Source organism: Rhinatrema bivittatum, chromosome 2, assembly GCF_901001135.1.
Source record: "Rhinatrema bivittatum chromosome 2, aRhiBiv1.1, whole genome shotgun sequence".
In the NCBI taxonomy this organism is placed as follows: Eukaryota; Metazoa; Chordata; class Amphibia; order Gymnophiona; family Rhinatrematidae; genus Rhinatrema; species Rhinatrema bivittatum.
This window is the reverse complement of record NC_042616.1, coordinates 239,166,007-239,189,215: the sequence shown is the minus strand read 5'-3', so window position 1 is coordinate 239,189,215 and position 23,209 is coordinate 239,166,007. Positions and strand designations below refer to the sequence as shown.

Genomic DNA, 23,209 nt, shown 5'->3' with positions numbered 1-23,209 from the left:
CAGAAACATCAGAGGAATCATCCCCCCACAGGGGTCATAGATGCCCTCGTCTCCGCTGTCATCAACTGGTGACAGAGTCCTAGGTGCTTGGTCCCCGGCCGGCTGAGCAGGCACTGATTCAACTGGCCATTCTGACTCATGCCCCGGTGACTTCCCTGGCACTGGGGGAACTTCCTCCTCCAAGGAACTGGGGATGAGAACCGGATAGGCTGGCAGCGGCACCAGTGTCCTGCAGGGTGTCAATGTTATCTGGGAACTGACACTGGGGTCAGGGTTGGTAACACGCTGATGAGCACGTTCAGGGATTCCAGCAATGGTTTGAGGAACGATGGCACAGATGTAGTCGGTGCTCTGACACCGATGTCCCAAACTGCAATTTCCATGGCCAGATGCACACACTGCTCCAATTTCTCCTCAAAAAGCATCAATGCCAAGACAGGCTGGAACCCAGAAGGCATGAGCAGATCCTCTTTGGAACCAAGAAGAGGACTGGTGACGAGCATCAGGACTGGTGGAGACTATGATGTACCCCTAGCATCAATGAAGAATCGCTTTTCCTCATCAAGGGGTCGCTTCAGGGGCATCACAGCAGAGGCTGGTGCATCCCCATGCCCAGCACCGTGTATCGACGGGGACCAATACCGATGCTTCTTCAGCTTCCTTTGATGCTCTGATCAATCTTCCGTTGTGCAGAGGCCAAGGGCGATGAACCTGATCTCCTCGACCTGGAAGAGTCAGATGATGGCCTGTCTCCAGTGTCCCTGGTAGCTGACGACTTGACAGAGCCAGCAGCCCCATTGATGTCAAAGGCTCGGGGTCCATCTATGCGGCTCTGAGGTCCCTCAATGCCGATGCTTCCAATGCCAATGTTGATGGATCAGTCTTCTCTGGCCCAAAGATCTTGTCGAGCCAGATCTTTCATTCTTTTACGGTCATCTTGGTGCACTTGCTGCAACCCCAGATGTTGTGCCATGCACCAAGGCAGAGGACACATCTATCATGGGGTCCATGATAAGACATGGTCCTAGCACACCTGGGGCTCTGCTTAAACCCCAAAATGAACATGTCATTGAGAAACAAAAGGGACATGAGATTGAAATCAATGACGGTGGCCATCGATGGCTGTCGGGCACCGAACACACCTCCACTCTGGGGAATCGACAATGAAAATAAACTTACCCAAAAACATTGAAAAATCTATCTAGGACACTAAAAGGGAAAACCAGGGGGACCTGGTGTTGACCGCGCGAGGGAAAAACACAAAAAAAATTTGCAAAAAAAGCACTTTAAAAGTTAGAAAAAATTGAGGCTCACCCAACCACGAGATGCAAAGAAGAGTCTGAGGGGACCATGAACATGCTCACTGAGACTCAAAGTTCTAGAAACCCTAACATATGTTTTCCATGCCAGGCGCCATTGGATAATATCATCCATGTGTGAGGATTGCCATCCTGCTTGTCAATGGAGAAAATTAGGTTTCTCTTATATCACTGAATTTATGATAAATGGAAGACATGAGGTTTTCCATAAAACAGAAAACAGTTCGGGCAGCAGCAATGCAAGCTTACCCAAACTGTCCTCTCAATGTGCCTCATGCCTGTTCTGTAGAGATCACTTCATGAGAACAATTCTATTCCCAGGCCGAGTCACCTCTTGCATTTTGTGTCTGACACAATCAATTTGGGCACTAATCTATACTAACTGAAATATAATAATAGATTATGCAAGTTGTACACCTGGTGACCAGAAGTTTGGTGGCAACAACCAATTAATTTCATCTAGGGACTTCAGACTGCAATTAGTTTTGGCGACTACCAAACGAGTGCAATGTTTAACAAGTGCCTCATGGTTAAAAAATTTAACATAGCTATTTAAGAGCTAATTATATGTCAATTCTGAAATTTAAAAAATGCTCCCACTCCTCACAATCAAAATGAAGTGGTCAGGGGGTATCAGCACACAAAAAAATGACAACCAAAGAGAAATTGTGAATTTTAAATTCATTATTGAGGAAGCAAAAGATTCTCCTTTCCTATATCACACACAAAGACCAACATATAATATCTAAATTGCAACAGTAAATGATTTAAAAAAGCACCGAGAAATGACTTTTGAGAACAGTCTTATCCAAATCTCTTTATGGTAGATTACAAATCCCACAATTATCCTGAGCAGCAACATTTGAAAATGTGAATATCAGAAGCACAACCAGGTCCAACTGGCCCAGACACATAAGCACAGTTTAAATGAGTAGAGAAAGTCTGCAATTCTACTACTGCTAAGATGCAGGCAGGCTGGATGAAGATTCAGCAAAGAGTGAAACTTATAATAGGAAGAGTGAGGCCAGTTTCTATGAAATGCTCATGAGTATTTTCTATGAACCTGGTCTATTTTTAAGAAGAGAAGACACACGGATCATTGCCAGTAAGAAAACCTAAAATCAGATATCACTGTAGGTCTTAACTGAACAGTATTAGGATCTTTTTTTTTTTCAGAATGATCTGAAATCTTAAGAAACAAAAGGGTTCTTAGTGAAATGGATTCAAATGCTGAAACTCTCCTTTGTTCATAGAAAATAAAAATGACATGGTCAGGCCTGGATTTAGGCGTAGGCAACTGAACTCTGATGTTGAATATTTTATAGGCGCCAGAGTGTCACCCCCCACTGCAAAGCTTTCATCTGGGCCTGCCGCTGTGGCACAACTTGTCTTCTCTAGCAGTGCTGGTTCCACAACAGAAGAAGCGCTACAACACCCTGCCCCCTCCTCTCACACAAGCTTTCTGTTAGCTTAGAAACCTGTGCAAGGATTGGGGTGCCGTAGGGGCCTATTAGTGTGCCGGGGCTGCAAGAGGCCCCGTGTAGAATTTTTTAAAATCTTGAGTTGCTACTACTGCTGCTGTGGAGCCAGCACTACGATTAGGGAATGGGGGGGGGGGGAGGGGGGCTGTTTGTCTCCCCACCCATCCCCCATTGCCTATGTGCGCACGCCATTTAAATCTAACCCTGGACATGGTGAAATTGCAGTCTACCATATTCTGCTGTGATGTATCAGTGACTTGTTGCTCTGCTTTCTGGTATAAAGATGGAGCAAACCATACCTCATATTTACAATAAAGGAGCAGCAAATTGCCAAAGGTTTCTGGAGGGAAAGGGTTCTGCTGTAGCAAAAACTGCAGCTTCTCAAATCCTTCAGTAGGTTTGGAATCCATATTCATCAAGGCTTGATTGTGAAGGGTAACTGGATCAAGTTCCTGTCAAATGAGATTAATTCAGCAAGAGTAAAAAGGTGTCCCAGCACTTGTGTGCATGAATCATCAAGAACAAACACACTTGTACAAGATCCATTACCTCACAGTTATCAGTGGGAAAGGATAATTGGTTCTTACCTGCTAATTTTCATTCCTGTAGTTCCACATATCAGTCCAAACTCCTGGGTTTTGCCACTGCCAGCAGATGGAGACAGACGTTTTACTGACACTGCTATATAACCAAGTGTGCCACCTGCAGACCCTCATTATTGACCTGTATCCAAGCCAAGAGGAAAACTGTACCAAACTTAACAGCCCACCCCTCCCCAATGAACAGGAGGATGGTGATGCAATAACACAATGGAAAAAAACCTCTGTCTGGAATAAATATAAGTAGCACGAAACAGCTTAGCGAACTGATAACAACTCTGTCCGACCTACAACCAACAGAGCAAGAGGACTCCCCCCTCCCCCCTTTCCCTGGGCGGGTCTCTGGCCTGATCTGTGGTACTACAGGAATGAAAATTAGCAGGTAAGAACCAATTTTCCTTTCCAGTATGTACCCAGATAAGTCTGGACTCCTGGGATGTGCCTAAGCCCACTAAGCTGGGTGGGACCTGGAGAGTCCTGCTTGCAGAACACTCTCACCAAAACACACTGCATCCAGAGCCCTGACATCCAAGCAATAGTATCTGGCAAAAGTGTGCAGCGACTTCCAAGTTGCTGCTCTGCAAATCTCCTGCGGCAATACCTGCTGTGCCTTGGCCCAAGAAGCTGCCTGCGATCGCATTGAATGAGCTCTCAAACCTTCCAGAACCAGTCGACCCTTGGAGTTATACGCCGAACCAATCATCTGTTTGAGCCAACGCTCAATGGTAGCTTTGGAAGATTGACGTCCCTTCCTTGGGCCATTCCAGAGGATGAAAAGGTGATCTGACGTACAAAATTCATTAGTGACTTTCAAACTTCTTAACAATGCCAATCAGATGTCCAAAAGCCTCAGCTCCTTAGGATGAGAAGCAGAGGAATCCAAGTCTAGAAAAGCCGGAAGCTCCACTGTCTGATTAACATGGAACTCTGACACCACATTCGGGAGAAAAATGGGCACCGTGCACAAAGATACCCCCATTTCTGAAATCTGCAGAAACGGATCTTGGCAGGAAAAAGCCTGGAGCTCTGAAATTCTCCTCATTGAACAAATCGCTACCAAAAAAACCACCTTAAGAGTCAAATCCTTCAGCATTGCTACCTCAGAAGTTCAAAGGCAGCCACGCACAAAGCTGTAAGCACCAGATTAAGATTCCAAGATGGACATGCCTTCTGCACTGGTGGCCACTAATTTTGGCTCTGTGAAAAAAACGTATATCATCCGGATGTGCAGACAGGGAATAACCCTGCACCTTGCCACAAAGACAGCCCAGGGCTGCCACCTGAACCCTCAGAGAGTTATAGGACAGACCTTTGACCAACCCTTCCTGAAAAAAGGTCAAAATATGAGACACTGTAGTTTGCAGCACCTCCACATCCCTAGCCAGACACCAGGACTCAAAAACCTTCCAAACTTGCACATAAGACAAAGAGGTGGAAGTCTGCCTGACCTGCAGCGAGGTGGTGATAACTAGCTTGGGATAACCTCTCCACCTTAGCTGTCTCTTCTCAAAAGCCAGGCTGTGAAACAGAAGTGAGCCACCTGATCCAAAAATATGGGGCCCTGGTGGAGAAGATTCTCCAGATGGCTGAACCTCAGGTAAGGTGGGCGTAGTGGAGACGTCGGGCAGTGACGGTCACAACAGGTGGATGGGATTCTATGGCTGTTTTGTTCTACTATCTATGAAGGACACTTGTTACAGGTAAGAAAACCCCATACTGTCAGCTAGTAGAGTGAAATGCATGTGCAGTATTTCAATTAGTTTTCACTGTGAGCATTTTTAAAACTGGCTGTAGTAATCTCAAGAGAATAGCATTGCCAGTCGGCCTGCGAGTTTTAAAAATGCTCACGGTGACTGTTGGCTGAAATGCTGCACATGTGCTTTACTCCACTGGCTGATAGGATGGGGTCCGCCTGCCATCTCAAGCCAGCTTTACCTTTCCAGGGTGGGGTAAGAGCATTGAACAAACTTATTCAAAGTGTGCCATAAAATAAAGAAGATTGATAAGCATTGGGATAGAGGATGGAGGCAGAGTTGAAGCTGTTAGTTTAAATACGTTTTGAGGTTCCGCCTGTCTAAAAATATTATCCCCATAGGAGTCCTCTTCCAGGCAGTTATGTTTGACAAAGATGTGGCTAGAAAAACAAGTGGCCAGATTTCTGAATTTGCAGATTTTTCTGAACTTGAAGTCATTTGTATTTGAGTGAGGTGAATTCCACAGTTAGCATAGAAGTACAAAACCCAGTACAAAACCCAGTTAGACAACCAAGTAGAAAGTATTTGCCTCTCAGCTGGAAGGCTTTGCATAATTGGGTGATAAGAAACAAAAATGTGAGGCAACTTTCTGTAAGTTTTAGACTTTTCCAAGTAAAATGGCAGCTCTTCTGCAGTCTAAGGTATGAAGACTTTGTTCAGTTTTGTTAGAACGAGATGTTGGAAAAAACACTGGTAGCACCTAAATGAAACTGAGAAACCATCTTATGTTTTCCACATGTCTACCCTATTGCACATTTTGGTAACATTGTCAAAAAGACAAACCTTTCTCAATAATCCTTCCACAATACTGCTCATAAAAATGTTGAAAAGAACTGGTCCACAGATTAATCCCTTTGGCACACTGCTAGTAATATCCCTCTTCTCATCATGAACTCCATTTATCACTACTCTTTGGTGGTTCCTACTCAACCAGTTTCTAAACCAGTCAGTCACTTTAAGGCCCATACCAAGGGTGCTCAATTTATCTGTAAGTCATCTATGTGGAACTGTGTCAAAGGCCTTGCTGAAATCCAAGTACTCTACACATCTAATGCTCTCCCTTGATCCAACTCTCTGGTCACCCAATCAAAGAAATTGATCAGATCATCTGACAATATCTACCTCTGATAAAGCCATGCTACCTCAGATCTTGAAATCCTTTGGATTCAAGAAACTGCATGATCCTTTGTTTTAGCAGCGATTCCATTAGTTTGCTCACCAAGGAAGTCAGACTAATTAGCCTGTAGTTCCCAGCCTCCTCCTTACTTCCAGTTTTGTGAATAGAAATTCATCCACCTGTCTCCAAGTCCTCTGGAACCACTCCCAAATCTAAAAAAGTATTGAAAAGATCAGCCAGCAGAGCTGTCAGTATTTCTCTAAATGCCACTAAAACCCTTGGATGTATCCCAATCAGACCCATTGCTTTATCTACTTTAGGTTTAGTTAGCTCCTCACTAATACACTTTTCTGAAAATCAATTGAGATTTACTTTACTTTCAATCTTATTTGTATTCATTTTATGTGGTCCTATTCTTGACCCTTCCTCAGTGATCACCAAACACAAAATATTTGTTTAGCAATTTTGCTTTCTCCTTGTCAGGCTCTACATATTCTTCTCCTTCACCTCTGAGTCTCATAATGCCACTTTTTCACTTCTTCCTATCACTAACATATCTAAAAAAAATGTCTTATGGCACAATCAATTACATTTATTAATACAGATAGAGAACATGCAGAGCCACGCCACATTTAAAAAAAAAAAAAAAAAAGGCAATCTTTTCTTGTAACGGGGAATAATTCAAAGTGTACCTCCTCATGCACAGGGCCTTAGCCTTAATGCTTTATTTTGTTGGTTCTATAGTTATTTGGTGTGGTTCCATGGAGTGATTAGTTATTGGTTGGGTTTATAACTCTAAAAGAATGAGGCAGAAGGGGAAAGATTGGGAGGGTGGGTGAGTGTAAGGGAGATATGGATATTTGTAGTCAAGGGGGGGTAAAGAAACAATGTGCCCTGTGGCTAAGTACGTAATATTATACCCTTGGGAGGTCCATATTCAAAAGAATTTACCCGGCTAATTCTGAAGTTATCCGGCTAAATGAATATTTGGGCACGTATCTGGCTATATTCTAGCTGACTAGTAAGTTAGGGAGCTAGAATTTAGCTGGATAAGTTAGGGGTGTTCCAGGAGCAAAACTGGGAAAAGTAGAGTTAACTGGCTAAGTTAACCAGCTATCTCTGATATTCAGAGTTAGCCGGATGACTTAGCCAGCTAAGACTAGTCGAGCCAAGAGCTGTCCCAAACTTAGCCGGTTAAAGTTAGCTGGCTCTATTCAATAGTGCAGCTGCACTACTGAATCTATTTACAAAGTTAGCCGAGTAAGTTTATCCGGCTAACTTTGCTATCTGGGTTGTGTCTGAATATGGACCTCTTGGTTAATCTGGGGATTAAATTGTAAAATATTTTATTGTTTGTGTGGTTTTTTTATATTGTACTTTCCTGGCTGATAGTCCTCAATGTGTTTTTTATACCTTAGTTTGGTTCTTAATAAAAAGATTTAAACAAAGTCTTGTTTCCCTGTTTTAAAATATTTGCTATTTTTTTCCCATTTGCATTTTTGCATTCCTGCTTACTTTCTCAGCTTCTCTTAGCCTTTCTAAATAGCTGCCCATCTTCCTCTTTCTGTGATCTCTTCTAGTTTATGAACGCTAACTGTTTTCTTTTGTCTCTTTTCTTCTTTCTTTTATATACACTTTCCTAACATAAAGATTAGTTACCCTTTTACTTTTGTCCACCGTTCTTTTATGACTCCTAGATTTTCCAATCCAGCTAACAATTCCTTGAGGTACTCCCCTATTTAATGACGTTTGTTTTCCTGAAGTCTAGGACCCTTGCCTTTGAATGAACCTTCATCGCCTGTGCTCTAATAGTGAACCACACCATCCGATGATCACTGGACCCCAGATAATCATCCACTACCAACATTAGAAACACTGTCCCCATTGGTATGCACCAGGTCCAGTATTGCCCCTTCTATTATCAGTTGATGGAACAATCCTCCTTGCAGAGAATCCAGGATTTCTCTGCTTTAAGAAGACGTCGCAATCAGGATGCCCCATTCAACATCCGGCAATAGCACCTCCCCTTTGATCCACAGTACCGGCCCCAGCCAATGAATGGGTAACCTGAAGAAATATGCTCTTACCTCTTCAGATCTGGGTGGCATGTCTGTCAGAGCTTCCTGGGCAGATTCATCTATTAATATTAAGAATGTATTGTTACAAACTCCAACTTCACATTCCTAATGCTCTATCTATAAGTATTATTTTAAAAAGTACTTGATAGGTTTAACTGTTCATGTCTTATGTGTGCTCAGGAAGATGGTGCCTAATTAATTTGTGGAGGATTCATAAAGTCATCACATTTCATTGAATACTTAAAAAAAGACAAAATTGCAAGGACCAAAAGATAAGACTGAGTTGGGTCAAGTATAAAACCCAATCTTAAGTGCAATGTAGTGCTTCTTTTTTCTAAGTAGATATCATCAAAATAGTTTTTTTCGATCTTCAAGATTTTTCTATAAAATGGGAGAAACTGAATTGACAGTGCAATGTTCTGTTTGATGGAGATTGTCATGATTTGCCAAGTCATCAGTGATCACCATTTAGCTCAGAAGTCTTAGGTATTAGTTTAGAAAGGTGACCACCCCATCCCCATACCATTATATTTCTTTCTGAGCTCTCAGATATTACGGGAATGTGAAATTAACACTAAACACTTACATCACCTTTCCTTGCTTTTAGTGCATATGAAAGTCTTTCTGCAGTACACCATGCCCAGCTTGCATTACATCCCTCCACAACCATAAATACTTATACTTCTGACCACCAGCAAATAGAAGTCGAAAGAAAACCACACATTTTTCCAGCATTTTTTTGCATCTCTAACTTTTCCTTCTTATTCCTCCGCATCTCAGTTCAGTTACCTCCTTTTTGCTCATTTTGTTGTTTTTTCATTACTGTATTTATTCTTCTTTAGCTTGCTTTTATTTTTCTTTACTCTTACCTATTTTGCTGTCTCTTCATCCTTCTCTACTTTGCATGTCTCTCCTTCACTCCTCTCTCCTGTAACACCAAAGCCCTTTGTTATATGTTCCTCCTCCCCTTCAGCACACAACCTCAGGTCCTGATCTCTGCATTTGTTTAACCGTCTCTCCCCCTGCTCCCTATTTTCTCCCCTTCCAGAGCTGCACTCAGCAGAATCTGCAGGGCCCACAGAAAGACTGCTGTCTGCCTTGTTGCATGTTTTTTCTCTTCTGCAATGCCAGCTGCTTGCCATGCAATCCTGCAATCTCCAGCTGCGATGGCAATGCATCTTTCAAAACTGCTTTCTTCTCCAACTGGGTGCAATTGTCACAAGCCACTGAAGTATGCAAATGGTTATTTAACTAGGTATAAGGGCTTTGTGAAAATTGCCTTTCTTGTACGTGATTTTTATTTGCATTTTTGTGGTGGAGCTAAGGAAGGGGGAGGGAACAAAATGCATAATTTTGCATTTTTAAAAATTAAATATGTTGTTTAGGCCAGAAAAAAAAGTATCCTTTAAAAAGCAGGTGCAGATTTCTTTGGGTATTTTTTCCTTGGGAAATTTTCAAAGGGAAAGCATATTCATACTTTCCCTTTGCATCTATCCATATAGTTTTGAAATTTGCCCCCATAATGATGTTGATATGGCTGCCGGCCGTGGCAGGCTCAACTCAAGTCATGTCATGCTTGGCTCACTACCCCCGGTACTCTCGCGGAGGTGGCCAGCCGCTGCCACCTCGTTCCTCCTGGCTCCCTGTGCTCCACGTGGCGGCTGGTATGCCGCTGACCAGCCTGGGCCTCCCTAGGTGTTTGCGCACACGCGCCATCTGTCCTCCCTTTAAAGGGCCAATGGCGGGAACTTCAGGCTCGTCCCCGGCGAATGACATCACAGGCCCTGGGTATTTAAGCTTCACCTCCATCCACCACTAACCGACTTGGCAATGAGTTCTTTGGTTCCTATTGGTGCCAGTTCCTTTTCTACAGACCTGTTTATTCCTGCCTTTCGGATCTCTGCGCTTCTCCTCCTGGGTTCCTGGCTCAGCGCGACTTCACCTGGACTCTCTCTCAGCGTTTCCCTCTCCTCAGGGCCTGGATCAGCACTACTTCACCTGGACTCTCTCTCTCAGTGTTTCCCGCTCCTCAGGGCCTGGCTCAGCGCTTCTTTACCTGGACCCTCTCTCTGCGCCTCCCGCTCCTCGGGGCCTGGCTCAGCGCCTCTACATTCAGCCCCTACCGCAGTGCCCTCTATTCCCTCAGGACTCCCACAGTGAGGATCTTGCTCCAGTGTTTCACTCATTTAGACCTGGCTCAGCGCTGTACTCTACCGGACTGTGTCTTGGTGTCCCCGCTCCTCGGGGCACTCCCCAGCGCTTCTACTACAGAAGGTCCTGTCACCGCATTGCCGTGTCTCGAGCAGTACCTCTGCCCTGCTATTCTTCTGGCACCTGCTACAGCGGTTTCCCCGCTCTAGCTCCTATTCAGCATATCACAGTTCAAGTCTCTGCACCTCCTCATCTCGAGGCCACTCCTATGTGGTCCTGCGCTATACTCTTCGGAGCTGCAGTGACCTTGCACCCCTTGAGACTCTCTCCTTCTCCCTTTGAGAGTGCTCATGTCTTGGACTGTTCCTAACCTCTCTGACACTCTCTACATCCAGTCGTCTACCTTGTCCAGGACCAGCCACACAGAGGTACTCCTAAGTCCAACCAGCCCCGGCACCCAAGGGCTCAACTTGCAGGGAACGAGGGCCGGCACTGGCGAAGTCCCAGCTTGCCTCTGTTCCTGGCCAGCCTCGCCTCCTGACGGTGGGGACCTGAGGGGCCCAACCCTTCAGGTAACATCAATCCCACCTCAGGCCAAGGGTCCACAATTCCTAACAGATGTATGCATGTTACAACATAATCAAACAATAAAACTATATAATACTTTGTCCTTTTCAAAAACTGGACCTTAGAATGTATTATCCGATGCTCCGGACACAGGGAGAAACTGTGCTTAATAATTATGTCTGTGATATTATAGCTCGCACTTCAATACAGGTCCATTGAAAAATCGGCATTTTACATCTCAATTTATATGGTTTCCTTTGAAGTGTAAATATGTAACAGATCTGCACAATAGTTAAGTGTGAGTTAAGCAAGCTGTTTGCATGGGCTTATACTGAAGTAAAACAATACATGTATGGGAGCCTTTTGTCTGGTGCTGACAGGACAGCAGGAAGTTGGGACCAGTTGTGGCTGGGATGAACAATCCCAGAACAGAAACATAAATAGCAAAGAAAAAAAGGCTTCTCAGGGACTCATAGAAACAATGGCTAGAAAATTCACAGAAACCAGGGAAACATTAAAGAAATCAATGTCCAGACTCTCTAGAATCATCATAAATAAGTTGAATAAAACACTATAAAAATACCATACTGACATTTCAAGTCAGAAAATGATTATTAATAAAAACATTGTGATGTTTCTAGAATCTTTTATTCAACCGATGATCCAGCTATTCCAGGATGCCAGGATGTTAACTTTTGAATGAGTCGCCAGGCATTGCAAAGCTTTCAGCTAAGCCATTCTTCCGGAAAACAAAACACAACTTCTAGTAGCCACATTATTGGGCAGCTAAAGTCTTTAAATGGCAGTATATCTGAAAAGGGATCTTCAACATGGAATGCCCTATAAAGCACAAGAATTTCAAATCTTTCCCGACCCTCTCTGACGCCTTACCCACCCTCTCACTCAAACACTGTGGCCAACTCACAGTTTTTCAACTGATATTCAATAGCTGCTTTCAGGTTAAAGGCCTCAATAAGTGCTGTTTCATGGAGTACTAGTGTATTTCCAACACTTCGCACATCGATGCCTTCTGTGGTCATGCCAACACTCAGTTCTGTAAAGAAAAAAAATAAAGGATTCTGAACAAAAATACAAGGAGTTTCAGCTTATGAAAACAAGAAAAAGCCACACAGCAGGAGAATTACTTTCATTCTCAAGCGTGCTCTGTAATGCACAACATGAAAAAGGAAAGTGACTGAACTCTGTCATTCTCTGCTCCACTCAGGGAGTAGAAGCACACTGAGTGGGATGCCTTGCTGCCTGTAAAATTATTTTAGCTACTTCTAATACAGAATATCTGCGTTATTGCATTCAGGTGGTCAGATAAAATATATTTTCCAGAAAATGCCCTAACTATGCAGTTTCTCTCTTCTATAAACATCTCCCTTGAACAGGTTTAATATTCTGTAAGATACCTGGTCTCTTTACAGTATATGTAACTTTTTTACTAACCAATTGCAAAGAAAATCGAAACATTTTGGCAGTTCCCAAGTTTCCACTCTACCTTGGTTTCAGATTTACTGAGAAATGTACCTTTAAAACATAAGAAGCTTAACCAACTATGCAGCCTACCTAAGTATGCACCTAAGAAATCAGTCCGATTCTTTTTTTTTGTACTAAAGCAGCTGCTCCCCTTCACAGCATACTTCATATGTGGAGTACATTGTAACTGCATGCTACCTTGAATGACCCAACATCTCTGAACATAGCTAGCCCTTTCTTCTGTCCTTCACCAGTCAGCTCAGGAAACTCCTGGTAAAACACAGAAGGCAAGAGTTGGCCTAGTGGCTCAAAGTCAGTGCTGTGCACTGCCATGAGGAATACCTGGGCTTGATATCGAGCTCAAATCTTTTGCTCCCTGGGTCAGCTGGAGCTGCTGTGGAGGCAAGGTTCATAACCCAGAGGAAAAGGCAGGGGTAGGAATCAGTCATCATGCAATGGTGGCACCTAGTGATTAGATCCAGGAACCAGGATTGCACAGTTTCAGGAAGTGCTCTGGTGCCTGCCCCTGGCTAAGGACTGTCACCGTAATGACTGGACTAAGTAAATTGGGAGGCAATGAAAAATAGGGGATAAATACATACAGCTCGATCCAGTAAAGTCCGTGGGAGAGCGGACTAACGCCCGCTCTCCCGGCGCGCGCACCGGCCCCTCGCCGGTGCGCGCGATCCAGTATTTAAATTAGGCGACGCGGTGCAAACGAGGAAAAAGAGGCGCTAGGGACACTAGCGCGTCCCTAGCGCCTCCTTTTGGCCTGGAGCGGCGGCTGTCAGCGGGTTTGACAGCCGACGCTCAATTTTGCCGGCGTCGGTTCTCGAGCCCGCTGACAGCCACGGGCTCGGAAACCGGACGCCGGCAAAATTGAGCGTCCGGTTTTCGGCCCGACAGCCGCGGGCCGAATTCAAATTTTTTTTATTTTTTTTTTTACTTTTTTTTTACTTTTGGGGACCTCCAACTTAATATCGCTATGATATTAAGTCGGAGGGTGCACAGAAAAGCAGTTTTTACTGCTTTTCTGTGCACTTCCCTGGCGCCGGAAGAAATTAGCGCCGACCTTTGGGCGGCGCTAATTTCTTAGAGTAAAATGTGCGGCTTGGCTGCACATTTTACTTACTGGATCGCTCAGGAATACCTAATAGGGCCATCAACATGCATTTGCATGTTGAGGGCGCTATTAGGTGCCGCGGGTGGGCCGCGTGTTTTCCTCCCCTTACTGAATAAGGGGTAAGGGAAAACACGCGTCCAGAGCAGGGTGACAGTGCGCTCCGACGGAGCACACTTTACTGGATCGAGCTGCTGGTAAGTTGCAGATGAAGGCTCAGGCACCACATCACAGCTCTACTTTCAAATGAGTTAGAAACCCAAAAGAGGAGGAGGAGGAAAATGCCCAGTCAAAAAACATATGGAAGGCAAATGTCAAAAAGGAGAGCAAACTGCAATCTTGCTAACAGGTACTGGGGGTGCTGAGGAGGCATAGCTCATACCCTAAGAGGAAACCTCTACCATTGCTCAATGATGACACCAAATGGGCAGATTTAGAGCCCACAATTGCAGGGCTACACAGGAAGTGCTGGTGTGTGGCTCCCTGCTGAAGACTGTTACTGCATTGACTGGGCTTAGTTGTGAAATAAGGTTCATGGCTCCGTAGCTCAACCAATACCAGTTCCAACTGAAATGGAAACCAAAAATAAGCTATGGGAAACTGCTGGGCCAAAAAAGAAGAATGATCTGTTATGCATAATAAAAAAACATTTCCTTAAATCAGAAACAGACACACTGTGTTGTGTCCCGCGGCTGTGGGAGGCCACGACCGCGGTCACCTACCTCGTCCGCGACGGCGACCCGCCGCGGCAGCTTCGGGGGAAACCCCTGACCGGGTACTCGTTGACCCGGCACGGGTCCCCGGCCTGACCGTCGGGTGGAGAGCCGTCCCTGCTCTGCCCCCGCGCCGTCCCTGCAGCCTTTCCTCCACGGAGGAATTTCTCTTAGACATAAGATCTCTTTTTTTTTGTTATTTTGCTTAATATCTTTTGTTTGTCTCATGTAGCAAATGAAAATATTGTAGATAGTAGATTATGGTGCTATTTTTAGCAAGTTTAATTGCAAGACAGTCTCAGAAACCAGACCACACCCCCATCTAAAAAACAGAACAGAAGTGCAGCACAGCTAGCACACTCAGAAAACGTACCTGGGTGCTCACGGATTCCTCGCTCAATTATATCTGCAATGTGCTTCAAGGCAGGCGCATACTGCTTCATGCTGTAGTAACAGAGAGCAATGTTGTAGGATAAGTCTGCCAGGAGAAAGCCAAGAAGATAAAGATGAAGTTCTTGAACTATTCAGACAGAACGGAGATAGCTGTACGACTTTGTTATAATTAGTTATGAGTATGTTATTGCTTCATTTCTAAAATGAGTTCCACTTCCTTTAAAGATGGCTTTTGGATTAGGATCTTTTTTTCCTTTCCCACCCCTAGCCTTCTCATGCAGATGATATATGGAAGGAGAGCGGCAAAGGTAAGAACTCTCCTGACTCTAGTGGCATCTGGTTTGCAATGCTCTTCCTAGAAGAAAAATGATAAAAGTACCAGCTAGATGCTATTCTTCCTGATTTAAAGAAATCACCATAGGCACATGGAAATTCCTGAAGAATGGAAAACCCTGAGCACACCAGTTATCAATGAACAAGAAATGTATTTAATATCTTAATGTCATAGACTATAATCGGATCTTCGAGGTTAGCATGGCAGGATTTAAATGCCCAATTTTCCTCTTATTTTTGATCAAAATTGTCTTACATTAAATCTAGCTAAGACTGAAATTTTAATGTTGTCATGCAGTATGAGCAAAGAGCCTAGGCCAAAATTCACATTTCATGATAATGATATTTTTTGCTTACATGTGGAGAGAAATCTGGGGGTATTTTTTGATAGTAAATTGACCATGGTACCTCACACATCAAGAAACAGATTAAGAGTGGGGAAATTGAAAGCCTTTCTTGACCCTGCAGATTTTCAACTGACACTTCAAACTCTCTTATCTACAAGTTTTGATTACTGTAATTCTCTGCTCCTGGGAACTCTCTACACATTTGAAAGCTTTACAGCCGTTTCAGAATTCTGTAGCTAGATCTCTAAAAGGAACTTTGAAGTATGATCACATAATTCTGGTGCTTCGGGAATTGCACTGGTTACCAGTTTATTACAGAATACAGTAAAAAGTTTTAAAACTATTACATAAAAGTGTAAAATTCAGAAATGGCATGGGTGGGGTCTTCTGTCCATTTATATATTCCTAATTGTACCCTGCATTCAGCAAGTGATGTTTTGCTGGTGGTACCATCTATACATCAAGCACATTTGGCATGGAACAGAGACAGGGCAATACCAATTGTAAGCCCTAGGTTATGGAACTCAATGCCAGAGCTACTCCACACAATGGTGGATATTAAGGAGTTTTATTTATTTTATTTAACGTTTTTTATAGACCGACATTCGTTGGGAACATCACATCGGTTTACAGGGAACACCAAATGCAGCGTAAAAGGCTTTACAAGGAACTGAGTTCAAAACCAAATTAGAACAGTAACCATAAAACAGTAACCAATATTACAGTAACAAAGGTATTGCAATGGAAACGGGAACTGCATTATTAAGAAGTAATTTAAGTATAAATATTATATTATAATGAAGAATAAGATATTTCTGGGGTGAAGCGGGGTAGAAGAAAATAAGAAAAAGAATTTAGATAATTGAATAATATAATAAGGAATAAAAAGATTCTAGGGCGAGGAGGGGTAGAAAGAATTGGTAGGGTAGAGTGGATGAAGATGTCAAGAGGGGGGTAGGTCCATGAGAAAGTATCAAGTGTATGCCTGCTTGAAAAGCCAGGTCTTAAGTTTTTGTTTATATTTTTTTGAACAGTGTTCTTGGCGCAGGTCGGTTGGCATGGTATTCCATAATGCAGGTCCTGCAATGGATAAGGCACGTTCTTTCGTGGTGGTGAGATGTGTGTGTTTAGGTGATAGTGTGTGTAGTGTTGCCAAGTATTGAGATCTGGTGGGTCTAGTGAGGATGCAAAATTATAAGGAGTTGTTAAACCAGTGCATATTATGGTTGTGTAGGGATTTGTGTATGATGGAGAGGGTCTTATAGTGGATTCTGGATGAGATAGGGAGCCAGTGTAGTTCTTTGAGAATTGGGGTGATGTGCTCATTTTTGCGAGTGCTGGTAAGAATCCGGGCAGCAGCATTTTGTAGCATTTGGAGGGGGTAGATAGTATTTTTGGAAAGGCCTAGGAGGATGGTGTTGTAGTAGTCAATTTTCAAAAAAGTGGTAGATTGGAGTACTGTGCGGAAATTGTTGAGGTGTAGGAGGGGTTTTAGTTTTTTAGGGTGTGAAGTTTGAAGTAGCATTCTTTTATGTGGAGTTTCTAAATTTTTTTTTAGATTAAGTTGATTGCCAAGTATGACGCCTAGGTCTCATACGTGTTGCGAAGATGTGATTGTGGAAGGGAGAGTATAGGAAGGGGGGGCCATTGATGGTGTTGTGTTGGGGTGAAATTATCATGAGTTCTGGTTTGGATGTGTTGAGAGCAAGGTTTAGGTTGTGAGGAGGTTGTTGATTGAGAGGAGGTTTCCCACGTGTTAAGGGCTTTATGTAGGGAAATCAGTAACAGGTATGAGGTTTGTATGTCGTCCGCATATATGAAGTGCGGAAGACCAAGCTCAGAGAGGAGGTGGCAGAGTAGTAGTAGGTATATGTTGAATAGGGTAGAGGATAATGAGGAGCCTTGTGAGACACCTTGTGATAGGTCGATTGCCTTGGATTCACTGTTACCAATTTCTATGAGCCAATCAATTAAAATGCTGTGGCTGATGGTGTCGAAAACGGAGGATATATCTAGTAGTGCCAGGATGTATGACTGGCCTTTGCCTTTGAGGAGGTAATCTGTGAGGGAGATGAGGAGGGTTTCTGTACTGAGATACTTATTGCGAATCCATATTGCGATGGGAAAAGAATGTTATGCTTTTTTAGGTAGTCTGTAAGTTGCAGGTTAACTATTTTTTCGAGAATTTTTGCTATGAAGGGTAAGTTAGAGACAGGGCGATAGTTGGCCAGTTCTGCCGGGTCGGATTTGGGTTTTTTTAGCATGGGTTTAACTATAGCTTGTTTAAGTGAGTTTGGAACAGATCCAAGGGTGATTGATTGGTTGATATCGGCTAGGGGTTGGGATATTATGTTGGGGATGGACAGGAGGGATTTAGTGGAAATCGTATCTGATGTAGATTAAGCAAATTTGCAGTTTTGGAGATTTCAAGAGACCAATTTTGAATATGGGAGGGGGGTTGACAGTTTGGGGTAATAGTTTGAGGTCTTTTTTTGCAGCGAGTAGGAGACCTCTGCCTCTTTTCTTGGGTCTTGGTTTGGAGAAGATGTCATATGTGTGGGTTGGGAGTTGGTTTAGTAGTACTGTGTCGGTTTCCTTGAGCCATGTCTCAGTTATGGCACATATATCAGGTTTATCGTCCAGAAGGATATCATTGATTATGGGGGGTTTTTTGACTATAGATTGTGAGTTGAAAAACATAATGGTGAAAGCTGTGAGGCCAATGAGTTGTGTAAGTGGGGTAAGCATAATTGGTAGCAGTGATCTGGGGTGAGAGCAGGTTTGGGATGTTTACTAAAGGACTGAAAACATGGCTCTTTAAGAAAGCATTTAAGGAATAACGCTTGGGTCAGAGTATTATATGCAACAGCGTAGGCGATGTGGGTTCATACGGTGCAGCAAGAATGGATGTTTGTCTTAATAGATGATTGTATACTAGTGTGTTTAATTTATTTTTAAAGTACATTTGTATTTTAATATTTGTGGATTGGATTATGTAGGTTCTGATTTTGAGTGACCAAGAAAATTTTTAAATAAATAAATAGAAGACATACTCTGTATTCATATTTTGTAGAACATTCAAAACAGTTCGCCCTTTCTCCTCTTCTGCTACCACCATACTTCTGTCTAGATAAAGAATTGGCAACCTTTTTTTGCCTGATGCTACCGTGCCACCAGGGAGAAAGGGTCCCTACCCACTGGAATCATCCTGTCTCCAGGGCAGCTGAATTCCTCCCAATGGAGCCCTCCACCCTCCTGCTTCCAGGGGGAAGTCCCCATTGACAGAAACATCCTCTCTCTCTACACCCACACTCTGATATTCAACTCAATCCTTCATCCCTCCATAGCCTGCACACATCCAGTCCTTCCCTCCCTTTTGCATTCTTTATGGCAGCGGTGGCAGAATCTGAAGAGAGATTAGGTCTAAGCCATTGCAAACTCATATGCTTTGCCCCCAGAGCCTGTGAGCATGTACTGCCTTACGGGCCGATACAGTAAAGAGCGGTAGGAAGAGCTGCGTTAGTGCCGGGCGCACCCGCGTTTGGCGCACCCACAGTCCAGCTCACCTACCGCTCGATACTGTATTTAAATAGCTTGCAAATGCAAGCTGCGTCCAAGAAGCGTCCGAGAAGGGTTAGGCCCGCGCAATCCATTTTACTGTATAGAGCACTATACAGCACCTATACAGTAACCTGGGTGCGCTGGTACCTGTCATTTCAAATGACATTTGAAATGACAGGTACCAGGAAGTGGACAATTCTCTTACGCTCGGTTCTCCTACGCTCGGGATTGCCAGTCCTCTCTACCCTCCTCCCGAAGCAACGAAAGCGAAAAAGGAGCGAAAAAGGAGAAAAGGAGAAAAGCGACATGTGAGTGTAACTTACTCTTGCAGCTCTCCTCCGGAGACGCACCGCGGCTCCCCTGCCTCCCGGGGGCAGCCAGCAGCGAAAGCGGCCCCACCAGTGAAGATGGATGCCTGCACGGGCCCTCTGACACGATCGCTCCAGCTGCGGCCACTTCTCCTGCGTGCATTCAGCCTGTGCGTGCAGTTTGGCGCTCAAGGCGTGACGTCACACGTAGTGACGTCACGCCTTGAGCGCTAAATTGCACGCACAGGCTGAATGCACACAGGAGAAGTGGCCGCAGCTGGAGCGATCGTGTCAGAGGGCCCATGCTGTCTTTCGCCGCCGGCTGCCCCCGGGAGGCAGGGAGCAGCCCCCGGGAGGCAGGGGAGCCACGGTGCGTCTCCGGAGGAGGGCTGCAAGAGTAAGTTACACTTCACATGTCGCTTTTCTCCTTTTTCGCTTTCGTTGCTTCGGGAGAAGGGTAGAGAGGACTGGGCTGCCTCTTTTTCGCTCACCGGCCAGGGCAGGTGAGCGAGGACTGGGGGAAAGTTTGCCGCCTACCCTTACTCCTGCCTCTAACGCAGGGGTAAGGGTAAGCGGTAAGTTAGCAGGTTAAACGCGCGGCAAAACTGCAGGTTAAAAAGGCGATAGTCGGGGCGCGCGTTACTGAATGGGGGGGGGGAATAGCTAATCTGATCGTTTACATCTCATATACATGCCGTGGGCGGAAGGGGTTACTCATTGATTTAAAGAGGCGGTAAGAATGGGTTAAAGGGGATAGTGGATCGCGGGTTGGGCTAACGCGGCCAAATTGTGAGTAAAAGGCGGGTTAGAAACAGGGTAACCGCGGCCGCACTTTACTGTATTGACCTGTTAGATATGTGCTCACTTCCTGCTTCAGAAACAGTATTGCCATGTGGTGCATGCAAAGGCGAGATCAGAGGTCCAGAGAGAGAACTGGGCTGGCGTGGTGGCACAAAATCTCAGTTGTCAGGTGACTGCTTCTGCCAGCAGGTGTTACTTATATTGCAGTCAGCCCTTCCTCTGGGTAATATGCCCAAATCACACTGGACAGAAATTTCTGAATCCAACTCCGTTTCCTCCTACCAAGATTCATATTTCACATACGAAGGTTGTATTTTTGTTTAACTTGTTACCTGCTTGGAATGTTATAAATATAATTAGATAAATAAGGCCTAAATACTGCCTAAGAAGAGAGAGGACAAGCAAAGGCTATAAAAGTAGGAAGAGTGACAAGAAGGGGGAATTTTCAGCAAGTTATAAGGCATGTTTGAGTTTGGATAATTCCAACCTCTTACTGAATGGAGTAAACTTTTGCTTTCCTACTTTTTAGTACAATTTTATTGCAGTAGGTTCAATCCAGACCTTTTCCACTGCTATCTGTTAATTCTTTGCTTATCAGCAAAGTCGAAACTGTTCAACCTAACAAGCCAATATGGACTTTTGTAAGAAATAAAGTTCCAATACGTAAATGTTTGGACTTGGAGTGATATATGTTTTCTTTATTAACTAGGAAATTCTTTAATGATGAATGAATCAGAGAGATGAATGTGAATGTGCAGAAGGCTGAACTGACAAAATTATACCTGGTTTGTAGCCCACGACCTGCATAGTGGTAATAAATTTTTTGCAGGCCTCTTCGTACTGGCCTTCCTTGTACAATAAGCATCCCATATTAATCTCACTGTCTGGATCATCAGCAGGCAGTTGTTCTACCAAACTCTAGACAATAAGAGGGAAAAGATGAGCATTTAGCACTGCTCTTGAGTGTGGTAAGGCCTATGAGGAGTTACAACTTGCACTAAAAGGACAGCGACAGTAATGTGAAAGCGCAATAAAAACAGCTCTGACAATTCTAGCATTTTCCTCAATTGCATGCATTTGTGGTTTTCTTGTTTGTTAAATTTGCACATCTTCTTTTAGTTTCTCTCCTTTAGGTTCACAGTATGTGAATTTGATCAGGGTACTGGCTGGCTGTCTTCCTTGCACCTCTTTGTAGAAACCTCAAACCTTCCCTCCCCTCCCCAAGTTTGGAGGAGGTAGGAAAAAGCTATTTGAACCCTAAAACAAAAATTCTGTGCAGTAGACCAAAAGAAATCCAAGCCATTCTCGTGCATTTTGAATTCAATTCTCCTGCATGTTTGTGTGATGCCACCCATAAGACTCCTTCCTGCTAATTATTGGAGAAATTACTTACCTGATAATTTTGTTTTCCTTAGAGTAGACAGATGGACTCAGGACCAGTGGGTTATGCTCCCCTGCCAGCAGATGGAGACAGAGCAAGCTGGCTTCACAGTATATATATACTCCTGCAGTGACCTTAGCCTGCCATTATTCTCTTCAAAAGGCAACTGTCAACAAACAGTAATCCCTGGGAACCCATAGCCTCACAGGAGGACTATTGGAACAATCATCTGGCAGCCGAGGGCGGGGAAACTGAGTCCACCTGTCTACACTAAGGAAAACAAAATTATCAGGTAAGTAATTTCTCCATTTCCTATCGTGAAGACAGATAGACTCAGGACCAGTGGGATGTACCAAAGCTACTCCAGTCAACACCGCACGTGCAAAGGCTGCGTTCTCCCAGGCCTGCACATCCAGATGACAAAACCTGGAAAAAGTATGTAAGGAGGACCTGAGTAGGCATCGGCAGATCAGCATTCACATAGGCAGCCGTGATTACCTCCTTAATCTAGTGAGCTACTGAGGCCGCAAAGCTGGTTTGCCCTGCTTCCTTCGGCCATGAAGGACAAACATGGGATCCGACTTTCAGAAAGGTTCAGAAACCTTCAGATACCAAATGACAAATCTCTTGACATCCAAGGGACGCAAGAGTCGATAGTCCTCTGCATTCCTACTCTCATCCAGGGTCGGCAAGGAAATGGACAGATTGAAATGAAATTCCAAGACCACCTTAGGCAAGAAGGATGGAACAGTATGCAGCTGTAATGCCCCTGGAGTCACCCGAAGGAACGGCTCCCGACAAGACAAGGTCTGCAGCTCTGAAATTTGACGCGCAGAATATACAGCCACCAGAAACACCATTTTCAAGGTCAATAACCACAAGGAAAGGCCACACAGCGGCCAGAACATAGGACCCACCAAAAAATCCAGCACCAAATTAAGAATCCACAATGGAACCAATAACCATAAGGGAGGCCGAAGATGCTTCACTCCCTTCAAAAAATGGGCCACGTCAGGATGAGACGATAAGGAATCACCATGCATTGGGCCTCTGAAAACTGGCAAGAGCTGCAACCTCTACCTTCAAGGAACTAAGGGCCAATCCTTTATTCAACCCATCCTGTAAAAAGTTCAGAATGAGTGGGATCTTAACTGAACGAGGAAGAATACCACACTCCTTGTACCAGGCCTCAAACATTCTCCAAACCCACACATAAGTTAAGGAAGTGGATAACCTTTGAGCGCGGAGTAAGTTGGCAATCACCACAGAAAAATATCCACACTTTTAACAGGCAAGCCCTCTCAAGGACCAAACAGAAAGACAGAACCCCTCCTGGAGAACCGGTCCCTGCTGCAACACATCCATGTCTGACGGAAGACGAAGGGGGGCCTTCACCAGGAGCCTTCGCAGATCTGCATACCACGGACACCTGGGTCAGTTTGGTGCCACCAGATGTATTAGCCCCTATGGCCTTCGATCTTCTTGCACATTATCCTGCCCAACAAGGGTCACAGAGGAAGGGCATAAAGCATCTTGTCTTCTGGCCGGACCTGTATGTAAGCATCTATGCCCAGAGAACACGGATCTCTCCTGCGACTAAAGAATAGAGGAACCTTCGCATTGCGAGAAGTCGCCAGCAGGTCTAGGAATGGAAGGCCCCAGCGATCCACTATCAGCTGAAACGCCCTGGCGGACAACACCCGT

The 23,209-nt window shown here is 44.3% G+C and overlaps 1 protein-coding gene across 2 annotated transcripts in view; it reads right to left on the bottom strand.

Annotated features, from left to right (window-relative positions):
• Positions 1-23,209, bottom strand: part of LOC115084432 (tetratricopeptide repeat protein 30A) — a 156,824-nt gene that overhangs the window by 94,214 nt on the left and 39,401 nt on the right. For both annotated transcript variants that reach the window (XM_029589320.1, XM_029589321.1), the window contains exons 5-9: positions 20,907-21,042; positions 14,755-14,859; positions 11,992-12,120; positions 8,358-8,407; positions 3,100-3,252 (exon numbers count right to left, since the gene is read on the bottom strand). In XM_029589320.1, the coding sequence (XP_029445180.1) occupies positions 3,100-3,252; positions 8,358-8,407; positions 11,992-12,120; positions 14,755-14,859; positions 20,907-21,042 (573 nt within the window). The remainder of the gene's footprint in view (positions 1-3,099; positions 3,253-8,357; positions 8,408-11,991; positions 12,121-14,754; positions 14,860-20,906; positions 21,043-23,209) is intronic.